General features: G+C 34.8%; 1 protein-coding gene across 3 annotated transcripts in view; it reads right to left on the reverse strand.

Annotated features, from left to right (window-relative positions):
* The window catches only part of DACH2 (dachshund family transcription factor 2), a 629,817-nt gene that overhangs the window by 165,102 nt on the left and 449,499 nt on the right, over window positions 1–15,216 (reverse strand). For all 3 annotated transcript variants that reach the window (XM_007464443.1, XM_007464441.1, XM_007464442.1), the window contains one exon: window positions 3,433–3,591. In XM_007464443.1, coding sequence (XP_007464505.1) covers window positions 3,433–3,591 — 159 coding nt within the window. The remainder of the gene's footprint in view (window positions 1–3,432; window positions 3,592–15,216) is intronic.

A 15,216-nucleotide genomic window follows, 5' to 3' on the forward strand; every position in this document is an offset into this window, starting at 1 on the left:
ACCCAATATATCATTGTTATTGTTATTTAGAACAGTTTATTTGTTCAATTAAGAATATATATATATATATATATATATATATACACACACACACACACACACACACACATAATTTACCTTAATTTATTCCTTCTCTAACTCTCTTCCTTTCTTTCTGTAGATCCAACTTTCTGACCTATACCATTTTCCTTCTCTCTGAAGACTTTCTTTTTACATTTTTTACAGGGCAGATCTGGTGGTATGGTAACAAATTCCTTTAACTTTTGTTCATCTGAGGAAGTCTTTATTTCCTCCCTTTTAAAGGAAAATTTCACTGGAAACAAAATTCTAGGTTGGTGGAATTTTTTCTTTCATCACCAACAATTTCACACCACTATATTCTTCAATGCCTGGTTTCTGAAAGTAAGTCTAAAGTAATTCTTCTCTTCCTGTATGTGTAAGGAGTTGTTTGTTTTTTTTCCCTCTGTCTTCCTTCAAGATTTTTTCTTTTTGATTTTCCATTTTGACTATAATATGCATAGCAGTATATTTGTTAATATGTATCTTTCTTAGTGTTTTGTAAGCTTTCTGGATCTGTAGTTTGGAGTCTCTCATTAATTTGGGAAATTTTTTGGCCATTGTTACTTCAAATATTTATTCTCTTCCTTTCCCTCAATCTTGTCCTTCTAGTATTTCCATTACATGTGTGCTTTGGAAATTGCCACAGAGTTCTTGGATATGCTGTTCTGTTTTTTTGTTTTTGTTTTTTTTTTTCATTTTTGCTTTGTTTTTTTCAGTTTGGGAAGTTTCTTTTGACATATCTCCAAGTTTCCTAATCCTTGCCTTGACCCTGGCCAGTCTACTGATGAGCCCATCTTAGGCATTCTTCATTTTATTGGAGTATTTTTGATTTTCAGTATTTCCTTTTGATGCTTAGATTTTCCCTTTCTCTGCTTAAAATTTCCATGAATACTTTTGTTTTCCACTTTTCCCATTCTCTTAGTATATTAATCATAGTTATTTAAAATTCCTAGTCTGATAATTCTAAAATATCTGCTATATGTAATTCTGGTACTGTCACTTGCTTTTTCTCTTCATACTGTGTTTTTTGCCTTTTACATGCCTTGCAATTTTCTTGTTTAAAGCCAGAAATTGTGTATTGGGTAAAAGGAAGTGACATAAACAGACCTTTATTGGGAAGTTTTATTTTTATTGGCAAGGAGTTAGACTGTTTACTGTTTGCTGTAGTTGTCATATTAGCAGTTATATTTTCCTATCTTCCCTGTTGTCTTTGTTTTTACCTAGAAGCTTTCCGAGGTGTTCTGTTCTTTCAGTTGTAACCCCCTGTTATTAGGCAGAGCCCTAATGTGTAGAGAGAAGAAATGGTCTATAATCCTATGATCAAGTCTCAGTCTCCTAGTGAGACTGTGTCCTTGGGCTGTGACTTTCACAAGTTCTTTTCTACCTTTTTGCCCTCTTAGGTGAGACAGGAAGGCTAGAGGGGACTAAAGTTGAGTATTTCTCTTTCCCCACATGAAAAACTAAAGGGGCTGGAGTTTTGTAGCTCTATTCCCTCGCATCAATGGCTAGTTTAAGCTCTGGTAAACTAGTTTCATTTGAGGACGGGCCTCTGTTAAGGAGGACAGAACATTCTGGACATATTTTGAAATGGTTATTTTTTCTCTCCTCTTCTAGAAGCATGAGGACAACTTTCTCAAGTCTTCATCCTGAGAACTTCATGGGGTTCTGGAGGTAAAACTCATGAAACTGTAGGGACCCCCTAAGCATGGGCTCCTAGGAGTCTTTATCCCTCAAGCTAGATCCACTCTGAATCTTCAGAAATAACTCAATTACTCTTTAAATACTTCTACCAGGCTCTAGCTCTGGCTTCTGCTCCCTATAATCTGTGATTCTCTGTATCTGCCAATCTATCCAGTTTGGGGGTTAACTGTACCCTGTGTACTCAATCTCTGATGGATTTAAAAGAGCTACTGATTTTCAGGCTGTCCACTTTTTTCTTGTTGTGAGGACAATAATGACAACATATAAGCTCTTTACATGTCAGACCAGAAACAAGAAGTCCTCTAGGTTTCCCCTCTTTATGACATAAGTCTATCTTAATCAGTTGGTTTTGATTTATAATATTTACAACTTTTCTGGCATTCATTTTATTTGTCTTTGCTTAACATTACATTTTTTATGAGACATTTCACCCTTTAGATTATAATCTCCTTAAAGGATGACACCATAACTTATTTTATATGCTTAATAACTGATGAATTTCATTAAAATTTAAGACATCATGTTAAAATATTTCAGAATTCCTCTGTTGTCTTAATCCTAGTGGGGGAATGAAAGTCTCAGAGAAAGGAATAATGGAATTCTTCTCCCAGATTTTCTGTCTGTAAGAAAAGTAAGATTTTAGCTAAGCAAGATATATAAGGCCTGCTTTCCTACAGAAAGATTTCTGAGTCTTTGAAGCTCCTAAAAACATTATCTAAACCTGAATTTGTATAATTCAGCTGTAGTTTGTATAATTCAGCTGTAGTTTGACTACAGTTGTGACATTAGCATCTCCACCTGGCTGACTCTATCCCATCTGATTGCCAAAACATTGACCCTGTTTTGTGGAGAGATTTAGGCCTGGGGATCTTGGGCATTCTGTAAAATATGTGCACTTACTGGCTTAAGAAAAAAGTAGAAAGAAATCAAGGTGCTCATATTCCTAACATTCAACATTGTAATTTTTTCACTTCTTTGAGTTCCCTCCTAGGCTTTGTTCATATAGATACTCATTTATACATTATAAACATCTCTGAGTAATAAGTACTGAGTATAGTAATAAGTACTGAGTAATAAGTACTGAGCAATAGGTACTGAGTAAAAGTACTTATTACTTATAAGTACTTATTACTTATAAGTTTATACTTATACTTATTACTTATAAGTATAGTATATAAGTATAGTAATAAGTACTAAGTAATAAGTATGGAGTAATAAGTACTTACTATATGCAGGTCACTGCTAACAGTTTTTCCTTAATTATTTTTAGCCTTCTCAATAACCTTAATGCCTAGGTATACTTTTATTCCTATTTTTTAGTTGTGTAAACTGAGACTTGGAAAATTTATCTGACTTCTCCAGAGCCAGACAGTGATACAGAATTCAAAAGATGTGGAATTCAAACCAAGTTTATGTGACTATAGCCAGAATTCTTAACTACTCTCTTACATAGCCTCCTGTGTACCTCTACTCTGCTATATGGCCACTCAATATATCTCTGTTCTAAAAACCTCACCCTTTCAAATGAATTCCTCTTTATCTACCTTCCTAACTTCAAATTGTTAAACCTTATCAAAGAGAAGTAAACCATCCCTGGTATTGCAAGTTGTCCAGTGGGTCTTGGGTGGTATTTTTCTTACACACCAAATTTTGGGAGTACAGTATACATACTATTGGCCAGCAGCTGGTTCTGCTGCAGTGGATTGAGGGTAGGAGCTCCTCCAAGGCCTGGCTGGCCAGCCAGGGCTGCATGAGCAATTCCATGTTGGGGTCCAGGAGCAGCAAGAGGAGACTGCATCTTATCCTTATCCCAGGAAGAGTCACTTCCACCTGAAAAACATTCATATAAACAGATTGCAAGTTAACAACTTTCCATAAGGATTTTTAAACTCCCTTTTTAGGGTTGTAATTATTAATATTACTATATAGAAAATTATTATTTAACATAAGTGACTCATTTTTATGATGGTTTCAAAAACTTTCAATAGCCTTGGATTTAAGCTGACTCTGGGAAGACTAAACAGCTTTCACTAATAATATAGGCTCACTTGCCTTACAGGTAGTCTAAAAAATCTGGAAGCATAATGAATAACTTTTAAAAGCATTTATATGTTGAAGACCTTTAACTGAACACTACTGCCTCTCCTTCCAACCCTCTAACATACGTGTGCTATATCTTAATGAAAAGCAGTTGCTATTCACTCAAAAAGAACACATTCATAAGAGCATGATGACATGCAAAAATATGTGGTAAGATACAAAATGATCAGTTAGTTTGTTTTCAGATCCAGCCCTCAAAAAGTTAATCTCTTCATACACAGCAGGCTTTTATACAAAATAAGATGGACAAAACATAAAACCACAGCTCTCAATTTGAAATTGTGCTTTACTTTGATCATCCATGCTAGAGAGTGAAGTAAAGTATGCATAAATGCTGACTACTATACTATATCATCATAATAATCTACAGTGGCATAGCTATTTCATCTGGCACTTAGCATACTGTGGGGCAGGCTGCCTGACTTCAGGCTATACTACAAAGATACAGTAATCAAGACAGTATGGTACTGGCACAAAAACAGAAAGATAGATCAATGGAATAGGATAGAAAGCCCAGAGATAAACCCATGCACATATGGTCACCTTATCTTTGATAAAGGTGGCAGGAATATACAGTGGAGAAAGGACAGCCTCTTCAATAAGTGGTGCTGGGAAAATTGGATAGGTACATGTAAAAGTATGAGATTAGATCACTCCCTAACACCATACACAAAAATAAGCTCAAAATGGATTAAAGACCTAAATGTAAGGCCAGAAACTATCAAACTCTTAGAGGAAAACATAGGCAGAACACTCTATGACATAAATCACAGCAAGATCCTTCTTGACCCATCTCCTAGAGTAATGGAGATAAAAACAAAAATAAACAAATGGGACCTAATGAAACTTCAAAGCTTTTGCACAGCAAAGGAAACCATAAACAAGACCAAAAGACAGCCCTCAGAATGGGAGAAAATATTTGCAAATGAATCAACTGACAAAGGATTAATCTCTAAAATTTACAGGCAGCTCATGCAGCTCAATAACAAAAAAATAAACAACCCAATCCAAAAATGGGCAGAAGACCTAAATAGACATTTCTCCAAAGAAGATATACAGACTGCCAACAAACACATGAAAGAATGCTCAACATCATTAATCATTAGAGAAATGCAAATCAAAACTACAATGAGATATCATCTCACACCAGTCAGAATGGCCATCATCAAAAAATCTAGAAACAATAAATGCTGGAGAGGGTGTGGAGAAAAGGGAACACTCTTGCACTGCTGGTGGGAATGTGAATTGGTTCAGCCACTATGGAGAACAGTATGGAGGTTCCTTAAAAAACTACAAATAGAACTACCATATGACCCAGCAATCCCACTACTAGGTATATACCCTGAGGAAACCAGAATTCAGAAAGAGTCATGTACCAAAATGTTCATTGCAGCTCTATTTACAATAGCCCGGAGATGGAAACAACCTAAGTGCCCGTCGTCGGATGAATGGATAAAGAAGATGTGGCACATATATACAATGGAATATTACTCAGCCATAAAAAGAAACGAAATTGAGCTATTTGTAATGAGGTGGATAGATCTAGAGTCTGTCATACAGAGTGAAGTAAGTCAGAAAGAGAAGGACAAATACCGTATGCTAACACATATATATGGAATTTAAGAAAAAAAAATGTTATGAAGAACCTAGGGGTAAAACAGGAATAAAGACAGAGACCTACTGGAGAACAGACTTGAGGATATGGGGAGGGGGAAGGGTGAGGTGTGTTAGGGCGAGAGAGAGACATGGACATATATATACTAACAAACGTAAGGTAGATAGCCAGTGGGAAGCAGCCGCATGGCACAGGGAAACCGGCTCGGTTCTTTGTGGCTGTCTGGAGGGGTGGGATAGGGAGGGTGGGAGGGAGGGAGACAAAGAGGGAAGAGATATGGGAACATATATATATGTATAACTGACTCACTCTGTTATAAAGCAGAAACTAACACACCATTGTAAAGCAATTATACCCCAATAAAGATGTTAAAAAATAAATAAATAAATAATAAAAAAAATAATAAAAGCATATAGGAAACAATCACAAAATTATTTCCAGGGCATCATTTTAAGAAGAATACTTTAAACAGAGAGGTAGGGGTTGAATTCCAATCACTGCAGTAGCACACAGTCTGGCTTTAGAAAACAAAATGGTTGTGTGGGCAGCCCCATCTATTCACTTGATGTATTTCATTAATTCAGAGATCAGTGGTTCTGTTCTTATTCCCATGCTGGAATTGTGACATTAGCATCTCCACCTGGCTGACTCTATCCCATCTGATTGCCAAAACATTGACCCTGTTTTGTGGAGAGATTTAGGCCTGGGGATCTTGGGCATTCTGTAAAATATGTGCACTTACTGGCTTAAGAAAAAAGTAGAAAGAAATCAAGGTGCTCATATTCCTAACATTCAACATTGTAATTTTTTTCACTTCTTTGAGTTCCCTCCTAGGCTTTGTTTATATAGATACTCATTTATACATTATAAACATCTCTGCCATGTTGCTTCAGGTATCAGATTTACAAAGTGTAATGGCTACATAGCAGTCTACTGAGTTAATGTACTATAATTTATTAAACATTGGATTATACGTTTGTTTCAAATTTGTCACTATTATAAATTTACTGTAATAACAACATTCATTTGAATATTTCCTTAGACTCAATCAATTCCCTAGAGTGTGATTTCTGGGTCAAAGAGGTTGCATGTTTTTATTTATAAAATAGAGTATTTACTTAATTTATACTTTTGCTTTCAAGTATCACATTTGCAAAATCAGTTTTTAGAGTTGTAGACTTTTTTTTTTTTTTTTTTTCTCCTTGCGTTATGCGGGCCTCTCACTGTTGTGGCCTCTCCCATCTGCGGAGCACAGGCTCCGGACGCGCAGGCTCAGTGGCCATGGCTCACGGGCCCAGCCGCTCCGCGGCATGTGGGATCTTCCCGAAACGGGGCACGAACCCGCGTCTCCTGCATCGGCAGGCGGACTCTCAAGCACTGCGCCACCAGGGAAGCCCTAGAGTTGTAGACTTTTTAGGGAAATATTTTCAAGGCAAAGTGGTGTTCTCCCTGAAGATTTAAAATTTATTTAAGCAAACTTCTAGAATCTCTGGGAGGTTTCTATTTGTTTCTTTGCTTTGGTTTTTTAACCTTTTTACCCATTCATCTGTTCTTATCCCACTTCTGGGAATCAATCCCCTCTGCTGGACTCTTTCAAGTCATCTTGTGGCCAAAGTCAATTTCTAATCCAAAAGTGGGAGACTTGGCCAATTTCCAATTAGACAAGTTTCAGACAAGGAAACACTAGATTCTCCATCAGCATATATAAAGTCCGAGGAGTACTTGGCCATACTTATAAAAACAGTTTTTCCAATCAAATGGGGAAGAAATAAGTAGCTAATTGTTCAGTTTCTTCTATAAGCCGTTCAGTTAACATGCATGGAAGCTTAAAGATAGGCAATTTGGTTGAATTGATAGATTGGCTTAATGGACCAGAAATCATTCCCTTGACGATGTTGAGGTTTGGTGTGTTTATTGAAAACATGCAACACTCTTATGATTACACCAATTGTTCTCTCTTTTCATCCAAATGTTTGCTGTTGTTTAGTCACTGCCTAAGAGAAGGGAGGTATTTTATGGTTGGTGCATTGACATAATTTAGCATTCACAAATCTGAAATTCCAATTAAAATCAATATGACGTTGTTATGCTGTAATGAAAAAGAATGGCGGAGGGGATGAGGGGAGTATCTTAATAAATGATGAAAGTAACCACATTGCAACACTGAGAATTCTTTATAGTAACATTGGGCCCATAAACATGATTAATACCAGAAAATGCCAAATTTTGGAAGATCAATTGCTGAGCAACAACAGAAACACTTCATCATTTTAGCACTGTGTCTAAGATATGAATTATCTCACATTACAGAACTGTAATTTGTAAAATGATGAGCAACACACTGGCAAATAAAGATACATTTAGAAGACACTAAATTATACCATTGATATTAACATGGTATTGCATCATCACAGCAGCAACAGCATGAAACAATACTAGGGCTTATATTATGTCAATATTTATTTTATAAATTGAAAATCCTTTAGTCAATTTTCAATAACAAATGGTACATTAGATATTGTCTAATGTTTTATATATTACATATTCCAAATAACTTGAATATAAATGATTTTTAAACTACATTAAAGGATTCCAGGTGTTTTTGTGTCTGCTTTTATGAGAGCTTTAGATGAACTTTTTCCAACAATTCTCATCTTTTTAACTACTGGGTTAAAAATGATACAAGGAAGCTGGTTACCAGCTGTGCCCATCTTCACTAAGTATAAATACATGAAATTATCCTGCATTCTTAAGGCAACTATATATGAAGTGAGTGACAATGGAGTATGGGACATCCTTGATATTTGCATAGGAAGCTCTGGACACATTTTTTTCTTTTGACCTAAAATACTTACCATTTTAAAGTCTATACAAATTGACTTATGACTCAGTATGGAGGCTTTGGAAGACCCAAACTTTACATTTATCTATGCCCTTGTGCCAATCTGTAATAACATCTACTGCACTTAAAACTGCACTTAAAGCTAAAAAATTGTTTTTACCAATGTAATCTAGAGTCAACCTTTTTCTACCACTATGTGAAGGGCACATCCTGAGCTCCCTTATACCATGTGAGGACACAGCAAAAATATGGTTGTCTGTGAACCAAGAAGTGGGTCCTCACCAGATACTAAATCAACCATCATCTTGATCTTGGTCTTCCAGCTTCCAGAACTGTGAGAAATAAATTCCTTGTTGTTTACAAGCCACCCATCTATGGAATTTCTGTTATAGCAGACCAAATGGACTAAGACACCATGGAGTGGGTAGATTAAACAACAAAAATTAATTTTCTCACAGTTCTGGAGGCTAGAAGTCCAAGATCAAGGTGTCAACAGATTTGATTTCTCCCAAGACCTCTCTTCTTGGGTTGCAGAGAAAACAATTCTGTTTACAAGTGCATGAAAAAGAATAATATGGCTAGAAGTAAATTTGACCAAGGAAGTGGAAGACCTATACACTGAAAACTATAATACACTGATGAAAGAAATTGAAGAATACACAAATAAATGGAAAGATATTCTGTGCTTATCAATTGGAAGAATTCATACTGTTAAAATATCAATATTACTCAAAGCAATCTACAGATGCAATGCATTCCCTCTCAAAATCAATGAATTTTTTCACAGAAATAGAACAAAAAGATCCTAAAATTTCTATGGATTAAAAAAAGACCCTGAATAGCTGAAGCAATCTTGAGAAAGAAGAACAAAGTTGGAGGCATCATGCTACCTGATTTCAAATTATATTACAAAGCTACAATAATCAAAAAATATGGTATTGGCATAAAAGCAGACACATAGATGAATGGAACAGAATCAAGAGTGTAGAAATCATCCCATGCACAAAGTCAATTAATGTATGACAAAGGAGGCATGAATACACAATGGGGAAAGGACAGTCTCTTCAATAAATAGCGCTGGGAAAACTGGACAGCCATATTTGAAAGAATAAAACTAGACTATATCTTACAGTTTACACACAAATTAACTCAAGATGGATTAAAGACATGAATACGAGACCTGAAACCATAAAACTTCTAGGAGGAAACATAGGCAGTAACACTTTGACATTTGTCTTGGAAATGATTATTTGGATCTGACCCCAAAAGCAAAGGCAACAAAAGCAAAAATAAACAAGTGGAACTTTATCAAACTAAAAAGCTTCTGCACAGCAAACAAAACATCAAAAAATGAAAAAGCAACCTACTGAATGGAAAAAAATTGTAAATCATATATAAGTATTTAATATCCAAAAATACAAAGAACTCATAAAACTCAACCTCAAAGAAACAAAAAACTGGATTAAGAAATGGCCAGAGGACATGAATAGACATTTTTCCAAAGAAGATATACAGATGACCAATAGGCACCTGAAAAGATGCTCAACTTCACTATTTATCAGGGAAATGCAAATCACAACCACAATGTGATATCACCTCAAACCTGTCAGAAAAGCTGTTCTTAAAAAGACATCAGATAACAAATGTTGGTAAGGATGTAGAGAAAAGGCAACTGTCATGTCCTGTTGGTAGGAATGTAAATTGGTCCAGCCAGTATGGATAACAGTATGGATGTTCCTCAAAAAATTAAAAACAGAACTACCATATGATTCAGCAATTCCTCTTCTGGGTATTTATCTGAAGAAAACAAAAACACTAATTTGAAAAGATATATGCCCCTCTTTGTTCATTGCAGCGTTATTTACAATAGCCAAGATATGGAAACAATCTTAGTGTCCATTGATAGATTAATGGACAAAGAAGATTGGTATACAAATACAATGGAAGATTAGCCAGAACAAAGACAACATGGATGCCATCTGCGACAACATGGATGGATCTAGATGGTATTATGTCATGCAGAAGGAGATAAATACCATATAATTTCACTTATATATGGAATCTAAAAGGCAACAACAACAACAACAAAAACGAACAACAAAATAAAACAAAGCAAAAGTCATATATACAGAGAACAGATTGGTGGTTGCCAGACAGGATGGAGGGTAGGCGGGGCAGGCAAAATGGACAAAGGGGTTCAACATGTACAAACTTCCAGTTATAAAATAAATTAATCATGAGGATGTGATGTACAGCATGGTGACTACAGTTAATAATATTTTATTGCATATTTGAAAGTTGTTAAGAGAATAAAAGTTCTCATCACAAAGAAATTTTTTTTTTAACTTTGAATGGTGATGGATGGTAACTAGATTTATTGTAGTGATCATTTAGCAGTGTATACAAATCATTATGCTGTACACCTGAAACTAATATAATGTTACACGTCAATTATTCCTCAATTTTAAAAAAGTGGAAATATATGAATGGAAAGCTAGGAGTATGTGTGCAGATCTGGTACAATCTACATACTTTGTTATTATGCTTTTATTTGGTTTTCTTATATGCATTCACAAAAGTGAACATTTTGCAACTTTCTAGATTGGTCCAGATAGGTAATGTAAAATATGCACTGTCTCTGGAGTTTCAACTGATATTTATAGAAAATAGATAACAAGTATCCATTCAGAAATGTTGAAGAGGTCTCTAAACAAGCTTGTCTTCTATTTGATTTGAAATGTTGCCTATAGGAACAACCACATCCTAAGGCTATAGGTTAGGAGTTTCAAGTTTCCGAAGAGGTCTCTAATCAAGCTTGTCTTCTATTTGATTTGAAATGTTGCCTATAGGAACAACCACATCCTAAGGCTATAGGTTAGGAGTTTCAAGTTTCCACAGAGGTAAAAATGGCAGTTTGTTGATGGATCTCTAGGACTACACTCTCCAATATAGTAGCCAGTCTTCACATGTGGTTATTTAAATTTTAATTTTAATATGGTAAAGTGGAATAAAATTAAAAATTCAGCTCCTCAGTTGCACTAATCACATTTCAAGTGTTCAAAAGCTACATATGGCTAGAGACTACCATATTGGGAGGTACAGATATTGATCATTTCCTTCACTGTAGAAAGTTATATTAGATAGTACTATTCTAGAGTATAAGGAGTCAGCAGTTTGTTTGTGTTAAACAACTTAATACACAGAGATATCTGCAGCATCTTCAGTATCCAATTTACCCAATATTCATATCCAATACTAAATTGACCCTTATTCAATGAAAAAGATCTAGTCCCTTTACTCTCTATATCTGGTAGTTGCACAATTTAATTGTTTTAACTGGAACGTTGTGAGTTCCCAATATGTGTCAGGTGCCATTCTCAGGCACTGAGAAAACAGAGATAACAGAACCCTTGTCCTCAAAGATCTCTATCTAATAAGTATCATTGACATCTCTCTATCTCTTCACTCCCTGCTAAAGTGACTGAGTCTCTGGAATTGACCTTACATTTGTTTCATTTCCATTCCCACTGCCACCACCTTCATTTGGACCCTTGTTACTCTATCACTTAACTCAAGAGTCTCTTAACTGACTTTCCTACCTGAAGATCCTTTTGGATCTTCTTCTCCAAGTGACCCTTGTCAATGCTGCCAAAATAAGCTGTCAAAAACCAAAATAAAGAAGGTGGAGTTTCAGGAAGGATAATTAGAAAAGTAGAGGGAAAACAACAGAGCAGTATCCGGAAAGCAAGAAAGGAATACGTTGGTTCCATGACCACCAAGTTTACATACAATGAACACTAGTACAGAATAATGAGTATGGACAGGCATGCTCTATAGCTGTTGTATCAATGTATCAGCATCACTCTAATTAGGAAAATAAAACAACTTTACATTTTTATCATTATCATCATCACCACCCTAAAGGATATGTAGTCAAGCCCAAAAGTTTATATCTGGAATTAATGGAAAATTATTGCTTAAAAGTATATTTAATAATTAAAAATTAAGTAGTCATTTCAGGCTTACCCAAATAAATTGCACCTGACTCATATATCATTCTAAGAATTAGACTGACCTGTTTCAGTAAGTAAATGTAAAACTCAAGCAAAGTCCCAGTACATTTGTTTCTAAATTAAAATGCTACAAGATGTATACATTCCCTGTGTGCCATTTTAGAGCACGGTAGCTAAAACCTGAACATCACATTATTGAGTTTCAAAGATTAATTCAGATATATAGGGAATTAAGTCACATGTAATGAAGTCACAGTGCTCACCTGTACGACCCGCTGAGTGATGACAGGGTCGCAGAAACTCTTGCAAACTCTTAGTCTGTATAACTTGAAAAAGACTCTGGTTAAAAGGAATTTTGCTGAAGACAGGAAGAAAATGGGGTTTTGTCTGCTATTATTTTGTAATTCCAAGTGATAAACTTATCTTAATTATTGATACTCTCCTGTGAACCCCACAGATTTTTAAGTTGTCCTTGTATTTATCTGGTATAACTTTGTGTTTCTTGGAACAAATTTTAAAATCTTTCAATTTCATATAAACTGTGTGCTGTGACTAGTACAGAACATTTTTGTATGTGACGTGACAATATTTTTGAAATTTGGATTCATTTCTTGCTACTGTAAGTAGTAAAAGTTGAAAGATGTTCAAAAACATACAATTTCAAGCCATTGACAGTATATTCTTATCTGAATTTGAGTTTTCTCTGTCACCCTTAACAGCATGAGGTCTGTCTAAATGACAGCCATATTATCGTCACTTTGCAATAAATAATCATATAATAGCAATATCTATCTTTTCCCATTTTCTGTCATATTTCTGAAATACTGAATATCTACTGCTGAGAAAAATGATAAGAATTTATTATAAAGATATAAGTTCTAGAATTCATAAATTGTGACATATTCTTTTGTGAAATATATTTTAAACTGGAAGTCCCTAAAGTGAGGTATGCATACCCTAGGAAATACAAAAGATGAAGATAAAGCAAGATGTTCAATTTTTTTCTTCTACTTTAACTGAAAAGGAAGTACAACATTATGTTTTGCTAATATTTAAGATATGGATCATCACTGATGCCCTCACCAGTCAAGTGCTAGAGGTATCTTAAAGGAAAAGTGGGAGTTTGAAGCAGAGTAAGTGGTTGACGATTGGCAGCTCCGGTGTTACACTTACTCTTACCTCATTGTGATGTGATCTATGTATGCCCAATTGAGTGGATTAATGGGCTACCTTAGTTATTTTTAACTAAACTATGTCTTACTTAATGGACAACACAAGCACGGATTGAGGACAATGGAAGCACAGGAGAAGAACAATAGAATAGCAGAGCTGATAATTTTCCTTTTGGTAGGAACTTTTTGTCACCTTCATTATGAGGTAAAATATTGTCAGGGTCATCAGATAGGACATATTAGTTGTATTGTTCTTATTGCTATTAATAATATATTTTAAAGTTTTATATCATTGAAAAATAAAATGCTTTAGTTGAAATCTTTTTTTTTAATCTTAGTCTAAACATTTAATTTCTACCTTGTGTACATATGTTAGTACATGTATAAAGCTTATAATTCAACTTATGCATACTAAAATAGCATGCTCATTATTTATTTGATGGAGTACATGAACAAAAGTTTTCAGAAAGCTGCCTTAATTTGAAAAAACTTAAAAAAGGGAGCACAAACTTAAATTTCTTTTCACAATCTATCAGAAATCCTCTCAAAATATGTATTCACAATGTTCAATTTTTACAACCCTCATTTTTCATTTTCTTACACACTAGAGCTATGATCTACAAACCTGCCATTTACACTGCCATTTACTGCTTCTATTACACTGTTAACTTAACCAAATAAACCATACTTTTAAAGCTAATGAGTTAGACCTAAAAAAGCAAAAGACAAGACTGGCCTCATGGAATGAGGCAGATGAATTCACATTTTCTGGTTTTTAGCCTCCATCAAATATGATATACATAATTATCATATGTATACATATGAGTAGCATGTATAATACATGTATATTAATATTATTCTTACAAGTAATTCTACTTTCCTGCAGAGTAATCCTTATGAGTAACAAAAATTATTTGGGGGAACCATAAAGTACTCTCTACATAACAGAATTAATTTTGCCCAGGAAACTGAAGTGAAGCTGTTATGATCTTTTGGAGCAGATGAGGAGAGTTAATTATTACTCATACAGTAATTTTGCTTGTGGGGATTTTTATGCCTTGGAGTGGTGAGGTTAGAATGATCTTACTTGACTGGCAGTTGTCAACTGGTAAAGGTCTAAGAAAAATAGTGGCAGATAGAGACAGTTGCAAAAAAGAGAAGGAAGGACTGTATCCTCCCCAAACTAGAATAGCATAATAGAAAGAGCATCAGACAGACCAAGGGTTGAATCTAGCCTCCTCCAATTAATAGCTATGGTTTTTGATATCTAATATAGAGACAATATTATCTATCCACTTTATGGTTGTTGTAAGGATTAAATGAGATAGAACATGTATAACAGCACACTATCTGGACATAATAAGCATGAAATAAATGTAAGCAATTATAATTTAAATTATTTTAGAATATAAAAGACAAAGTAAAATGTTTTTAGTTATTAATATCATTAAGTTGTCTATAGGGTAACTATCTTTTTAACAATACTACCAATATGAGGAAGAGCACCAGGGACCCCAAAGATTAAAAGAATAATCCACAAAGGTAAAATTTCATTATTTTTGTGGGTAGTGCATTTATTTGCATGGCCATATGCATTTTAACATATTGTCCTTAAAATGATCTGTATAATCAGGTATGTTATAGCACTGAAAATCAAAAACTCCAGATATGACTTACTGGGCTACTTCCAACAACATATCAAGTGGTTCAGCA

The sequence above is a fragment of the Lipotes vexillifer genome, unplaced genomic scaffold (assembly GCF_000442215.2).
Source record: "Lipotes vexillifer unplaced genomic scaffold, Lipotes_vexillifer_v1.1 scaffold38, whole genome shotgun sequence".
NCBI lineage: Eukaryota > Metazoa > Chordata > Mammalia > Artiodactyla > Lipotidae > Lipotes > Lipotes vexillifer.